Raw genomic sequence first — 13,499 nt, forward strand, 5'->3', positions numbered from 1 at the left:
TTACTCTCTTTAGTATCATTTTTAAGGCTATTTTGCAATTCAAGTTTTAATATAATTAAAATAGACATATAAGGTATTCAAAAAAAAAAATAAAAAATAGACATATAAGGATCATTCGGAATGTTACATAGACGTACTCAATTTTTTTTTTTTTGTAATTTTATATAACAAAGTCACAACACACAAGTTCGACTCTTGTCAATATTCTCTTAATCAAACATATCGCATAGTGTTTTCAAAAAAAAAAAAAAGTACAATTTATCTTTCATGTGTAATTTATTGATTATTACACAAAAATTAATTAGAATGTATCTATACATATTTTCTGATAATGATTGCAAGTTTTTTATTCACACACACAAATATCATTCCGAATGTTATTTTCGTTGAAAGTAGTACCCTTTTGGAGAAGTTTTGTTTTTGAAAAGTCTAGGTAGCTACCTAGGATTGATGTTGTATCTAGATGATGGGAAACTACCACACATGTTTTGAAAATTCTGCCAATATTTGAAGTTGTGGTTAGATGAGTAGGAAAGTGACGGAAAAAAAATGGAATATAATAGGAAAAAAATTTTTATTACACAATCAAATAAATAAGAAAAATGGAACACTAAAAATTATACTTCACCAACAATTGAAATATAAAAAAAATATTTCTTAAATAATTGAAATATGAAAAGAGGTGACAATATACTTAAGAGACAAAAAATACTAGCTATTTTTTTTATATAATTTAATTATGCAAACTTTATATTTTTTTAATAATCAATAATATAATACTTTTAATACGATAAAATTTTAAAACAAAATGCAATACCTATAAACAAATTACGATCAATCGCTCTATAAATTAAAGATGAACTATACAATATAACAATTTAGTAAGATTTGGGCAACTTAGAAATAGATTATTAATTATTAGCATTTACTTATTATTGTTATTAGTATAATAATTATTACTTTAATATTTATTAAGCTGTATTTGTCATCACGTATCTTTCTAACATGTACCATAATATTTGGTATCACTAATATTATTGGTGCATTAGTTATTTTCTTCACGACTTATTAATTATCATTGAATTAGTTATATACTTATATGTGACTTTGATTCTTGCTCTGGTCAAACATACTATAATATGTCACATTTTTTATTCATTAACGGTTCATAAATTAGATAGTTGTAGAAGAATTATAAAGAGTATTTATGAATAAATATATAATTATTGAACATTTAATATATGAAGACGTCCTTTATTTCCAACAAGCATAGGTGAAAATCTTCACTTTTCAAAGTTAAATTTTCACTTTGGTTATTTTACAGATAGGGAATGAGAATATAATTCTCACACGGATGCAACAGAGACGTCATTCACCCGGTTGCAGATGTCGCGGATTTCGAGCTCAACTCTGGCGGACGGCGGCAGGTTGCTCATCTTGACCATGGCGGCGGCGAAGTCGGCAAGGAAGGTATCCGTGGAGTCCCGGTACGTCGTCACGGCGTCGCTGGTGGTGGTGCTGTTCATCAGTTGTTGGTCGGAAAACAGGAGACCTTGGCCGTTGACTAGGTCAGCGTAATAACGTTGGTCGAATGTACCGGGAGTGGGGTCCAGCCCGACCAAACCCGGGTCAGTCTCAGTTACAGGACAGTTGCATTGCAGACCGGGGACCCGAACCGGGTTTTTGTTTCTGCTGTCACATAAAACCGGACATCTAGCAAACCCTAGTGTGTGTGAACCTAGCAAGGCTACCAATTCCCTCTCGTTAAATCCTTTTATGCCAAATTTCCTGACTTGTTCAGTCAGGTTTTCCGATGGTCCGACAAGCTGGTTAAGAGCTCCGGTGAAGTTCGCCGTTCTTGCGTCGAGTCGCTCTAAGGTCACGGTGTATGTTGCTCCAGTAAACTGTTAACGCAAATATAAATAAAATAAATAAATACGTGTATACATGTAATATATTGACATTATTGGTAACATTTATATACGATATTGAAGACTTAACCTTTCGAAAGAATCACGAGCAGCAATAGACAAAATGTCAGAACAAGATACAGGTGTATTGGCACATTTAGCTACTGCATTCTGTTTAGCTTGTTCTATAACCTCGAACCCTCTCACAGAGTTATTATTTCCTGGCGCACCCTGTTCCCCTTGGAACGTGGGCTATCATTCAGAAGAAGCCCTGCATCACAACCCTAATACACACAAATTTTTACGAAGAAGTAAATTTAGTATTGGATAAATAACAATCTAATACGGAGTAATATTTTTCATTAAAGCATGTGACCTATTGACATGTTTGTTGTGTCACTTCGACAGGAACGTGTGATCAGGCCCGGATTTTAGGCTGTGCAAGCTGGGCTACTGTACAGGGCCTCAAATTTTAGAGGAGCCCCAAGTTTTAGAAGCTCAATATTTTATTTTTGCCTAGTTAGTTTAGAAATAAAAATTAAAAGTTTTTAATTAAATTTAAAAGGATTTATAAAGAAATGGTAGGAACATGTAGTTATTGTATTTTAACTTTTGAGGTCTAAGGTTCAAAACTTGTGCACACTTTTATTATTTCAGAATATTTCTATTTTTATCTGTGCGTTGTACGGAAAAGATTTGTTATAATCTTTAACTTATAACAGCGAATATTATATAGTGCAATTGATGAAATGAGTTGTATCGATTATATTTTTTTATGTTATTCTTGCTTGAATTTGAGCAAATAATTGCCCAATTATCCGTGCAGTGTGTGTGCGATGCACAGATAATTTTTTTTTTGTTATATAATTAGATAATAAAATTACGGTATTAGTTTTATAAATTTTAATTTTGGTAGGGTCTTATTTATTTACACAAATAGGACCACAAAAATCTAAAACCGGCCCTTCCACAAAGCAATCGTGGAAGAAGAGACGAATGAGGGAAGCCCCCATGCGAGTTTCGTTATCGATGGCGGCGTCGACAACTTCTTTAACGGCGGAGAAGACGCAAGCTTCGTCGGAAAGCTTGCCGCCGGCGGAGGATTTGCGGTCACTGGGATACGATAACACGTTGGCAGATTGGAATGTCGGGAGAGGCTTGATGAGCTGGCCCTCCATGGCTGACTGTGTGTGCTGGTAAATGGAGTAGCCAGCTAGGGCTAGAGCTATGAGGCTCAGCGCAAGGCTGAGCCGACTCACAATGGACGCCATGGTCAAAGTAAACTGTAAGATGAAGAAAATGAAGAAGGAATTTGAGCTGAAGATGATGATCGAATTGCCTCTAAGCAGGTCCATTTTTAAATTTTTGTGGCCCTGTTTGAGTAAATAAATAAGGCCCTACCAAAATTAAAATGTTTAAAACAAATACCGTAATTTTATTATCAAAATATATAACAAAAAAAATTTATTCGTGCATCGCACGCACACTGCACGGATAATGGGCAATTATTTGCTCAAATTCAAGCAAGGATAACATAAAAAAACACATTCGATATAACACATTTCATCAATTGCACTATATAATATTCGTTGTTATAATTTAAAGATTATAAAACCCTTGTCGGCAAACTTCCGCGTCTGTATGGCGAGGTTGTCGAACGGCGCCGGAAGTTGGGTGTTAGCTCCGGTTAAGTTCGCCGTTCTTGCATCCTGTCTACCTAACATTACACTGTACGTTTGGTTTGTGAACTGTCACACAAATAAATGACATTTAATTTACATTAGAATAATAAAAAAAATTACACTTATATTTATTCACGAAAAACAAAAAAAAATTTACTTTTCTAAAAGCATCACGAGCAGCAATGGCTAAGACGTCTGCACAGGATACAGGTGTGTCGGCGCATTTAGTTTGGGCGTTCTGTTTTGCCTGCTCTATTACACTAAAGCCTCTGACGGAGTTGCTGTTGGCCGGTGCACCTTGTTCTCCGGTGAAATTGGCGGTGTCATTTAAGAGGATTCCTCCATCGCAGCCCTAATCATTATTTCCATTTTACAATTAATTCTAAATCTGGCTTATGTATGGTAAATTCAAATAAAATAAATAATGTGTCGTGACAGCCATGTTAGGTCATCACAAAGCTCAAAAAATAATAATTTTATGGAGGCCCTTTGACCCGACAGTAAATAGACATACTCACCTAATAGCACAAACTTCAAGTGTGTGTTTGCGCATATATATATATATATATATATATATATATATATATATATATATATATATGAGAACTAACCATAACCTGTGAATTACGAACTTGTAAAGGATTACACCGCAACTACTATATGATTGCACTGCTACGACTCCTAGACATGCCTGAAGAACCTTTACGATGCAATCCTATAGTAAATCAGTGCAATTCTTTACAAGTCCAAAATTCACAAGTTAAATATTGGTTCTTACTTGATTTATAAACACACACACACACACACACACACACACATATATATATATATATATATATAAACACCATGGGAAAAAAAAAAGAATTAAAGAAAAAAATACAAGAGAAAACTTAGTACTGAATGAAAGTAAAGAAAGCTATGGCCAGTGTGATAATACACATGGTCCCCCTGTTGTTACACTGATGTTATGGCAGATGCGGACATTAAATGTATAAAATTTTATTACAGATAACATTACATACGGAGTATATTTTATTTTATAAATATTATATTCTTCGTTAACACTTAACATAACATATTTTAATTAATTCAAAAAATAATAATAATTACAATGTTTTAAAAAAAATTATAGTATTATGAAATTAAGACATGTAACAGGGATTATTATTATTATTATTATTATTATTATTATTATTATTATTATTATTATTTAAAGGAGAAAACAGGGATTTAATCTCAAGCATATTTATCAATTTTTGGCGTATATTTGCAACATGCGAAATTGATATATTGAATACGACATGTTTGGATCTTAGACAGACAGACAGACAGACAGTGAGATTTTTGCATTTTGGTAATGTCCAAGAATAAATATTTGAGATAATGAGATGCTAACGTCAATTATATACCTCTAATTTTAATTACTGTGTCTTCTTTATTGTGTAGTGAGACAGATATTATTAGAACAGCAAACTACAATATTAAAAATAATAAAATGGAAGAAAAGAATAGACGACGTACGTCGACGAAGCAGTCGTGGAAGTGGAGGCGGATGAGGGAGGCGCCCACGCGAGTCTCGGCATTTATGGCGGCGTCGACGATTTCCTTAACGGCGGAGAAGACGCAGTTTGCGTCGGAAAGCTTGCCGGAGGATTTGCCGAAGCCGAGGTAGGACAGGACGTCGGCGGAGTCGAATGTGTTGTCGAGCCAATTGGGGATGAGCTTTGTTGGGTAAAATAGGTGCAATGAATACCTGGAATGGATATTTGCGACGTGTTGTTGCTTCGGGACAAGAAACCAGCAGCGTTCTGTGTCGTGTTTGGCAACACTATCTTAAAGATATTTAACGACCAGGGTATCGTTATATCTCCGACAGATAACACAAACAGAAGAAATCAATATAAAAAGAACTCGAGGTAGTGTTTCTCGTATAGGGAATGTAAAGTGGTATTCTGTAAATGGAAAGTGAAATGCCATGCTATTTATAGCATTTCAACTTCCATTACAGCCAAGGCACCTAAAGAGCGCATGCATGGTCCCTTAGTGCTAGAAAAGTGCTTGCCACATAAAATCATTCGGACATAATTGTGATGATCCGATCCACAAATATAGCACAACACAAAAGAGGACCAAGCACTGACACTAAGGCTTGCCTTTGGATGTTTCCCAACGAGCCGGCTGGGGGATGAGAGTGTGTTTTGGAAGAGAGAGTAGCCGGCTAAGGCGAGGGCTATGAAGCTCAGGGCCAGAGTGAGCCGAGCCACGAAGGAAGCCATGGTCAATGGTGAAGATCGGGATAAAGAAGAAGGGTTTGACTACTTGTGGATGAGTGTTGAAGATGAATGGCTTGAGTGGCTTTGGTTAAATAGAAATTTTGCAAGTGGCTTTGATCATTTTTTATGAGTTAGGTGGGAATTATTGTCATTGACGATATGATAAGTGAATCAGGGACTGAGATTAGTCGCTACTAATTGTGTAATTGTCTTTTGATTTAGGGTGATGATATATAATTGTTAACGGATTAGATTAGTGGATTTGACCACTTAATAGCATTAGTCAATTGTAGAAAGATGTTTGGTAAATTAGTTGTTACCCCGTAGTGGTTAATTGGATCGGAGCAATAAGCTGTTACAAAAAGCTAATTACATTTATATTGACTGTTTAACCAAGTCAAACAGTTAATAGTTGTCAAAAATGTCAAAATTGACTGATAAACTAATTATGTTATCAAACAGGACCTTAATATATTACTCTGTAGATGGAATAGTTGATTTTGGATTTTTTTTTTTAATAAATAGATGACAATTTTTGAAAAAAAAAAAATGAAGGGGGGACAAAAGAAGGAAAAAAAATGATGAGACAAATTTCTACCATAGTTGATATAATAGTAACTGCCCATGTGGAAGATGGCCATTTTGGGGTGCAAATTATATTTTAGCTCCACTCCCTTATAGGGCAAAACTTATTCATGTTTTCTTGATTGTTTACTCTCTTTAGTATCATTTTTTTAGGCTCTTTTGCAATTCATGTTTTAATATAATTAAAATAGACATATAAGAATCGCTCGGATCATAATGTTAAATAGACTCAAATTTTCTATAATTTTTGTATAAGCAAGTCACAAGTTCAACTGCTTTCAAAAAAAAAGTCACAAGTTCAACTCTTATTAATATTCTCTTAATCAAACATGTTGAACAGTATTTTCAAAAAAAAAAAGTACAATTTATTGATTACGGAGTATTACACAAAAACTAAATAGTATAGAGTTTATCCATACACTATTTGATAATCACTACAAGTTTTTCATTCTCCAAAAACACACAAAAATATCATTCCGAATGTTATTTTCGATGAAAGTAGTACCCTTAGCTTTTGGAGAAGTTTATTTTTGAAAAGTCTAGCTAGGTAGCTAGCTAGATTGATGTTGTATCTAGAATTCTAGATGATGGGAAACTAACACACATGTTTTGAAAATTCTGGCAATATTTGAAGTTGTGGTTAGATGAGTAGGAAAGTGACGGAAAGAAAATGGAATATAATAGGAAAAAAAAAAATTTTACCCAATCAAATAAGTAAGAAAAATGGCACACTAAAAATTATACTTCACCAACAATTAAAATATCAAAAAAAAATATTTCCGAAATAATTGAAAAATGAAAAGAGGTGACAGTATAATTAAGAGACAAAAAATTAGTTTTTTTTTTGGTATAATTTTTTTTTTAGTAAAGTTTTTTTTTTGGTATAATTTAATTATGCAAATTTATATTTTCTAATAATCAACAATATAATACTTTTAATTAATATGATAAAATTTTAAAACAAAATGCAATACCTATAAACAAATTACGATCAATCGCTCTATAAAGATGAACTATACAATATAACAGTTTAGTAAGATTTGGGCGACTTAGAAATAGATTATTAATTATTAGCATTTACTTATTATTGTTATTAGTATAATAGTATGTATAATAATTATTACTTTAATATTTATTAAGCTGTATTTGTCATCACGTATCTTTCTAACATGTACCATAATATCTGGTATAACTAATATTATTGGTGCATTAGTTAATTTCTTCACGACTTATTAATTATCATTGAATTAGTCATATACTTATATGTGACTATGAGTCAAACATACTATAATATGTCACAATTTGTATTCATTAACCGTTCATAAGTTAGATTGTTGTAGAAGAATTATAAAGAGTATTTATGAATAAATATATAATTATTGAACATTTAATATATGAAGACGTCCTTTATTTTCAACAAGCATAGGTGAAAATCTTCACTTTTCAAAGTTAAATTTTCACTTTGGTTATTTCACAGATAGAGAATGAGAATATAATTCTCACATGGATGCAACAGAGACGTCATTCACCCGGCTGCAGACGTCGCGGATTTCGAGCTCAACTCCGGTGGACGGCGGCAGGTTGCTCATCTTGACCATGGCGGCGGCGAAGTCGGCAAGGAAGGTATCCATGGAGTCCCGGTACGTCGTCACGGCGTCGCTGGTGGTGGTGCTGTTCATCAGCTGTTGGTCGGAAAACAGGAGGCCTTGGTCGTTGACTAGGTCAGCGTAATAACGTTGGTCAAATGTACCGGGAGTGGGGTCCAGCCCGACCAAACCCGGGTCAGTATCAGTTACAGGACAGTTGCATTGCAGACCGGGGACCCGAACCGGGTTAATGTTTCTGCTGTCACATAAAACCGGACATCTGGCAAACCCTAGCGTGTGTGAACCTAACAAGGCTACCAATTCCCTCTCGCTAAATCCTTTTATGCCAAATTTCCTGACTTGTTCAGTCAGGTTTTCCGATGGACCGACAAGCTGGTTAAGAGCTCCGGTGAAGTTCGCGGATCTTGCGTCGAGTCGCCCTAAGGTCACGGTGTATGTTGCTCCAGTAAACTGTTAACGCAAATATAAATAAAATAAATACATGTATACATGTAACATATTGACATTATTGGCAACACTTATATACAATATTGAAGACTCACCCTTTCGAAAGAATCACGAGCAGCAATAGACAAAATGTCAGCACAAGATACAGGTGTATCGGCACATTTAGCTACTGCATTCTGTTTAGCTTGTTCTATAACCTCAAACCCTCTCACAGAGTTATTATTTCCTGGCGCACCCTGTTCCCCTTGGAACGTGGGCGTATCATTCAGAAGAAGCCCTGCATCACAACCCTAATACACACAAATTTTTACGAAGAAGTAAATTTAGTATTAGATAATACTCTAATAATATTTTTCATTAAAGCATGTGACCTATTGACATATATGTTTGTTGTGTCACTTCGACAGGAACGTGTGATAACTTAGGTACACCAATTATAAGATAAGTGGGTGATGACTTTTGTTTTAACGTAATGCTTCATGCACACCAATGTTTAATTAGTTGAAAACAACTCATTAAATAACACAGAAAGGAACCTCGCGTGCGTTCTAAGAAAGTGAAAGAAAGATAGTTAAATATATATATATATATATATATATATATATATATATATATATATATATATATATATATATAAACAAAAAAAAATTAGGGCGACGATTATCTGATAGGATCATATATATATATATATATATATATATATATATATATATATATATATATAGATTTTGGTTCATGTGAGGTCATGTCTTCCCGTGCGGTCAGTGCGGCATACACCATTAGGTATGTATAAATGCACCATACAGTGTTCGAAAATACACCAGAATGAAATGTCAAAAAATACACCACAAAAAAAAAAATACACCACACATAATGGTGTATTTTCGAACACTGTGTGGTGCATTTTTACATACCTAATGGTGTATGCCGCACTGACCGCACGGGAAGACCTGACCTCACAGGAACCTGACCCTATATAGATATATATATATATATATATATATATATATATATATATATATATATATATATATATATATATATATATATATATATATATTATTGTTATTGGTTTTTAATATAATCGTGTTAATATACATAATGATATGCATGTATATATAGGTTTTACTTAATTATGTATATACGTACATCGACAAAGCAATCGTGGAAGAAGAGACGAATGAGGGAAGCCCCCATGCGAGTTTCGTTATCGATGGCGGCGTCGACAACTTCTTTAACGGCGGAGAAGACGCAAGCTTCGTCGGAAAGCTTGCCGCCGGCGGAGGATTTGCGGTCACTGGGATACGATAACACGTTGGCAGATTGGAATGTCGGGAGAGGCTTGATGAGCTGGCTCTCCATGGCTGACTGTGTGTGCTGGTAAATGGAGTAGCCGGCTAGGGCTAGAGCTATGAGGCTCAGCGCAAGGCTGAGCCGACTCACAATGGAAGCCATGGTCAAAGTAAACTGTAAGATAGTAGAAAATGAAGAAGGATTTGAGGATGAATATATAATTGCCTCTAAGGTTGTTTCCCTTAAATAGAACATTTGAAAGTGGTTGGGGTCATTTTTTATTTTATTTTTTGATTAATTAGTTAACCGTGTAATATACGTAGTAATATATTTGTTGGAAAAGTTTTAAAACATCAAGTTTAATTAACATTTAAATTCTGTTATATGTTGCATTGTGTGAACAGCTACACACTTATAAAGGAATATAGAAGCGTTAGCCTACCAAGTATATTGTTTGACGGAGTAATATATACTTAGTAACCATAATGTTACAAGTTTGACTCTAGTGGAAGTGTTTTATTGGCCGTTTTGATTTGAACTGGTTAGCTATGTGCAACCTAGTATAATTTATCTTGTGGTGCTATGCCGGCTAGGGTCACAATGCAAAGTTTACTCAGTACACATTTTCGAGTAGTGAGTTTTTCTCGTCATTAAATAAAATGATATAATGGCAATAATGTTTGTAGGTGCAATGCTTTGCCGGCTAGAGTCACAAGACGAGGTTTACTCAGTGCACACATTTGAGTAGTAGTTGTTTGTACTGCATTACGTTGCTGACTAGAGTCACAAAACGAGATTTATCCAATACTATATACATGAGTAGTAGATGCGCGTTTTCCTTATAATTAAAAAATAAAAAATAAAATCGATTATGACAGGAATGTTTGCAGGTGCCACTTGGCCCTGAGGCATGTTGTGGTGTATGATAGGATTTGGCAAACATCAAATTTCAAACTTTGCATCTGACCATGCAATTATCGAATCTTTATGGAAAACAAAAAAGTCGCGCTAGCCGGTAGGTCTGAAATGACGAATAATTCGTCCATTATACAAGTTTGAGTGTTGGACCAGAAGAAAGATGAGCAAATACCAATTTTGATTTTACGAGTATTAACAAAATGATAATTTTGGTCTACATGTTTAATTCCTATCAATTTCCATCCACGACTATTGTTTTAGTACCAATTTTCATCCACAATTATTGTTTTAGTGTCAAATTCATCACGCCGGTCACTCCTTCGTTTAAGATATGCCGGAATATGAAATTATTAAGGGTAGTTTCGTGCTTTTCAAATTAGGATCCATATTTGAGCATGAATAAAGGGATTTAAGCCCTATGATCTATCCCATTTCGCTGTTTTCCTCCTCAAATTAAGGTAGGACGAATTGGGATCAATCTTATGGCTTAAATTCATTTATTTATGCTCAAATTAGAATATTAAGTTGAAAATAATGAAAATTCCTTTAAAATTTTTAAATTTCGGGATGTCTTAAATTGATGGGTGACCGACGTGATGAATTTTGGTACTAAAATAATAGTCATGAATTAAAATTGGTACTAAAACAATAGTTGTGAATGAAAATTGGTAGGAATTAAACATGTGGACTAAAACCGTCATTTTGCTAATACTCGTAGGACCGAAATTGATATTTGCTCGAAGAAAGATTATCTACGCCTTTATCGAAAATAATACATATTTTTATTTTCTAGGAAAAAAAAATTAAAACGCGTTATATGTATAAAATCCAACTTTTCCCGACTATATCATTGACCCCTTGAATGCACCCTCAAGATTCAGGAAAGAGATAAATCTCAAGTTGTATGTGTTCTAAATGTTTCACCGTCTATACAGTTCTGCACACAAGAAATTTTTTATTGGCACCACTAATTGGTCAAGGTCTCCAATGACTCCCTAGGTTTTGAGTGAAGTTCGAACCTCCACCTTATCGTTAGATGTAAAACTAAACGTTGATTGACCGATTACTTAAATTACCATATATAACGATGCAATTTTTATTTTTTAGTTACAAAAAATGACCCGATCATATACAGGAAAACTAAAGTTAATTGTACTTGATCTGAAAAGAATGACTGAGTGGATCATAATTATGTTAGCAGAGGTCAAATAATGGCGTTGCTAACACCTTCTTCAATTCATCCCATTCATATTTACATATGAGAATAGATGTTGAAAATAGAGGGTTTCCTGTACTAGGTGCTAGCTGGTGAGTCATTTTTCCCTTTCTTTTCTGTTTAATTTTTTCTTTATATCCAATTAATGCAAAAAAAAAAATACTCTTTGGCTCTGTTTGGCAACGCTAAGCTATGAGCTTATAGCTTATTTTAAGCTACTAATAAGCTATAAGCTCTGTTTGGTAATGTTTCCAAAATAAGCTTCTAGCTTAAAATAAGAGCTTATTTTGGAATGCTACTTTAGGTAGTGTTTCAAAATAAGCTACTAGATTCCTAACTTTTTTTCCATCTTTACCCTTATTATTTTAAAGTAATGACATATTTTAACCTTATGAATTAAAACCCTTTCTCTTCTCCTATCCCAACTTTCACGTCAATCCCTTCCTTAGTCTTGTTTCTTGCTACACAATTATGTTGAAACTTTAGCTTATTATTATTATTAATGTTAATGTTATTTTAAAATTAGCAATATGGCTTCAATCTCAAATTGAACAAGAACCGCCAACTAATGCTCAAGAAGCATTCAATCGCACACATTCTTCTCTTCGAAGTTGTATTGAGAGGTCGTTTGGAGTATTGAATAAGAGATGGAAGATACTTGCTAAAATGCCGCGGTTTAGTGAGGAGACCCAAATTGATGTTATTATGGCCACATTTGCACTACATAATTATATTCGGAAGAATTCACAAGATGACATGGTGTTTAATGTGCTTGAGCAGCATCCAGATTACATACCGCCCGATGAACTTCAAGATTCAAGTAGTAATATCTCCATCAACGAAAATTTAAGTCACACCTCTATGGAGATGAAGGAGATTCGCAACAATATTGCTACTTCATTATGGGATGCTAGATCATGATGATGCTAATAGTTTTATTTTAAAAAGTGTTTACTTTTTTTTAGAAGACGAAATGTTAAATTGTAATATGTAAACAAACTAATTTAAATTTTATGAAGATGTCTTTTTTAGTCTTTTTACATTTATCAGCTTATCAAAAAGCTAATTTTACCAAATACTTTCAATCATAACAGCTAGCTTAACAGCTCTTCAATTTTCAGCTATCAGCTCCTTTTCAGCTATCAGCTCCTAGCTTATAGCTTTTCAGCTAGATTTGTCATGTAATAAAATTATTAAATTTTCTTTAAAATAATGACGTGATATTACCTAGGTGCCATTTTGTAAGTTGTAAAATGTCAAAATCAAGCGTTTGCACGTGGCTTTCTTTGTCGATGAAATGTGTGCAATGCACAATATGATATGGAGTATGGAAACCATATTATTATTATTATTATTTTATTTACATATAATTTCTGTTTCTATTTTTTTCAAGAAAGAAGAAAAGGAAAAAAGGAATCAAGAAGAATTTCACAAATGTTGCACGTGGCATGCACGCAGCCGCCGGTCCCTTGACATCTTGTATGAAACTGTGGCCGCCACACGTTATCTTTGGATTTTGTCCGTCAAAGTTGATTATATTCGTGAAAATTATACGTCAATACAATAAT

The 13,499-nt window shown here is 33.9% G+C and overlaps 2 protein-coding genes and 1 pseudogene across 2 annotated transcripts; all 3 read right to left on the bottom strand.

The window, feature by feature from the left end:
* Nucleotides 1-1,208: 1,208 nt before the first annotated feature.
* LOC109165369 lies at nt 1,209-3,237 on the bottom strand (annotated as a pseudogene).
* Nucleotides 3,238-3,502: 265 nt separating this feature from the next.
* On the bottom strand, nt 3,503-5,966 carry LOC109164820 (neutral peroxidase-like). Its single transcript, XM_019313366.1, has 4 exons — nt 5,764-5,966; nt 5,114-5,320; nt 3,750-3,944; nt 3,503-3,658 (listed from the first exon to the last, which is right to left on the bottom strand). The coding sequence occupies exons 1-4, from the start codon at nt 5,866-5,868 to the stop codon at nt 3,503-3,505; spliced, it is 663 nt and encodes a 220-aa protein (XP_019168911.1). The 5' UTR covers nt 5,869-5,966.
* Nucleotides 5,967-7,873: 1,907 nt separating this feature from the next.
* On the bottom strand, nt 7,874-10,007 carry LOC109165364 (anionic peroxidase-like). The gene is made up of 3 exons (XM_019314088.1): nt 9,654-10,007; nt 8,600-8,794; nt 7,874-8,507 (listed from the first exon to the last, which is right to left on the bottom strand). The coding sequence occupies exons 1-3, from the start codon at nt 9,957-9,959 to the stop codon at nt 7,950-7,952; spliced, it is 1,059 nt and encodes a 352-aa protein (XP_019169633.1). The 5' UTR covers nt 9,960-10,007; the 3' UTR covers nt 7,874-7,949.
* Between the last annotated feature and the right edge of the window lie 3,492 nt (nt 10,008-13,499).

The sequence above is a fragment of the Ipomoea nil genome, unplaced genomic scaffold (assembly GCF_001879475.1).
Source record: "Ipomoea nil cultivar Tokyo-kokei standard unplaced genomic scaffold, Asagao_1.1 scaffold3069, whole genome shotgun sequence".
NCBI lineage: Eukaryota > Viridiplantae > Streptophyta > Magnoliopsida > Solanales > Convolvulaceae > Ipomoea > Ipomoea nil.

What these genes read in the sequence shown, in the direction of transcription:
- LOC109165364 (XM_019314088.1), bottom strand. Translation starts at nt 9,959, where the DNA reads ATGGCTTCCATTGTGAGTCGGCTCAGCCTTGCGCTGAGCCTCATAGCT. An exon ending in TCCACGATTGCTTTGTCGAT is followed by an intron (nt 8,795 to 9,653) that starts GTACGTATATAC and finishes TGTGTGTATTAG; the next exon opens with GGTTGTGATGCAGGGCTTCT. An exon ending in CTCGTGATTCTTTCGAAAGG is followed by an intron (nt 8,508 to 8,599) that starts GTGAGTCTTCAA and finishes TTGCGTTAACAG; the next exon opens with TTTACTGGAGCAACATACAC.
- LOC109164820 (XM_019313366.1), bottom strand. Translation starts at nt 5,868, where the DNA reads ATGGCTTCCTTCGTGGCTCGGCTCACTCTGGCCCTGAGCTTCATAGCC. An exon ending in TCTCATCCCCCAGCCGGCTC is followed by an intron (nt 5,321 to 5,763) that starts GTTGGGAAACAT and finishes CTATTTTACCCA; the next exon opens with ACAAAGCTCATCCCCAATTG. An exon ending in TCCACGACTGCTTCGTCGAC is followed by an intron (nt 3,945 to 5,113) that starts GTACGTCGTCTA and finishes AATAATGATTAG; the next exon opens with GGCTGCGATGGAGGAATCCT.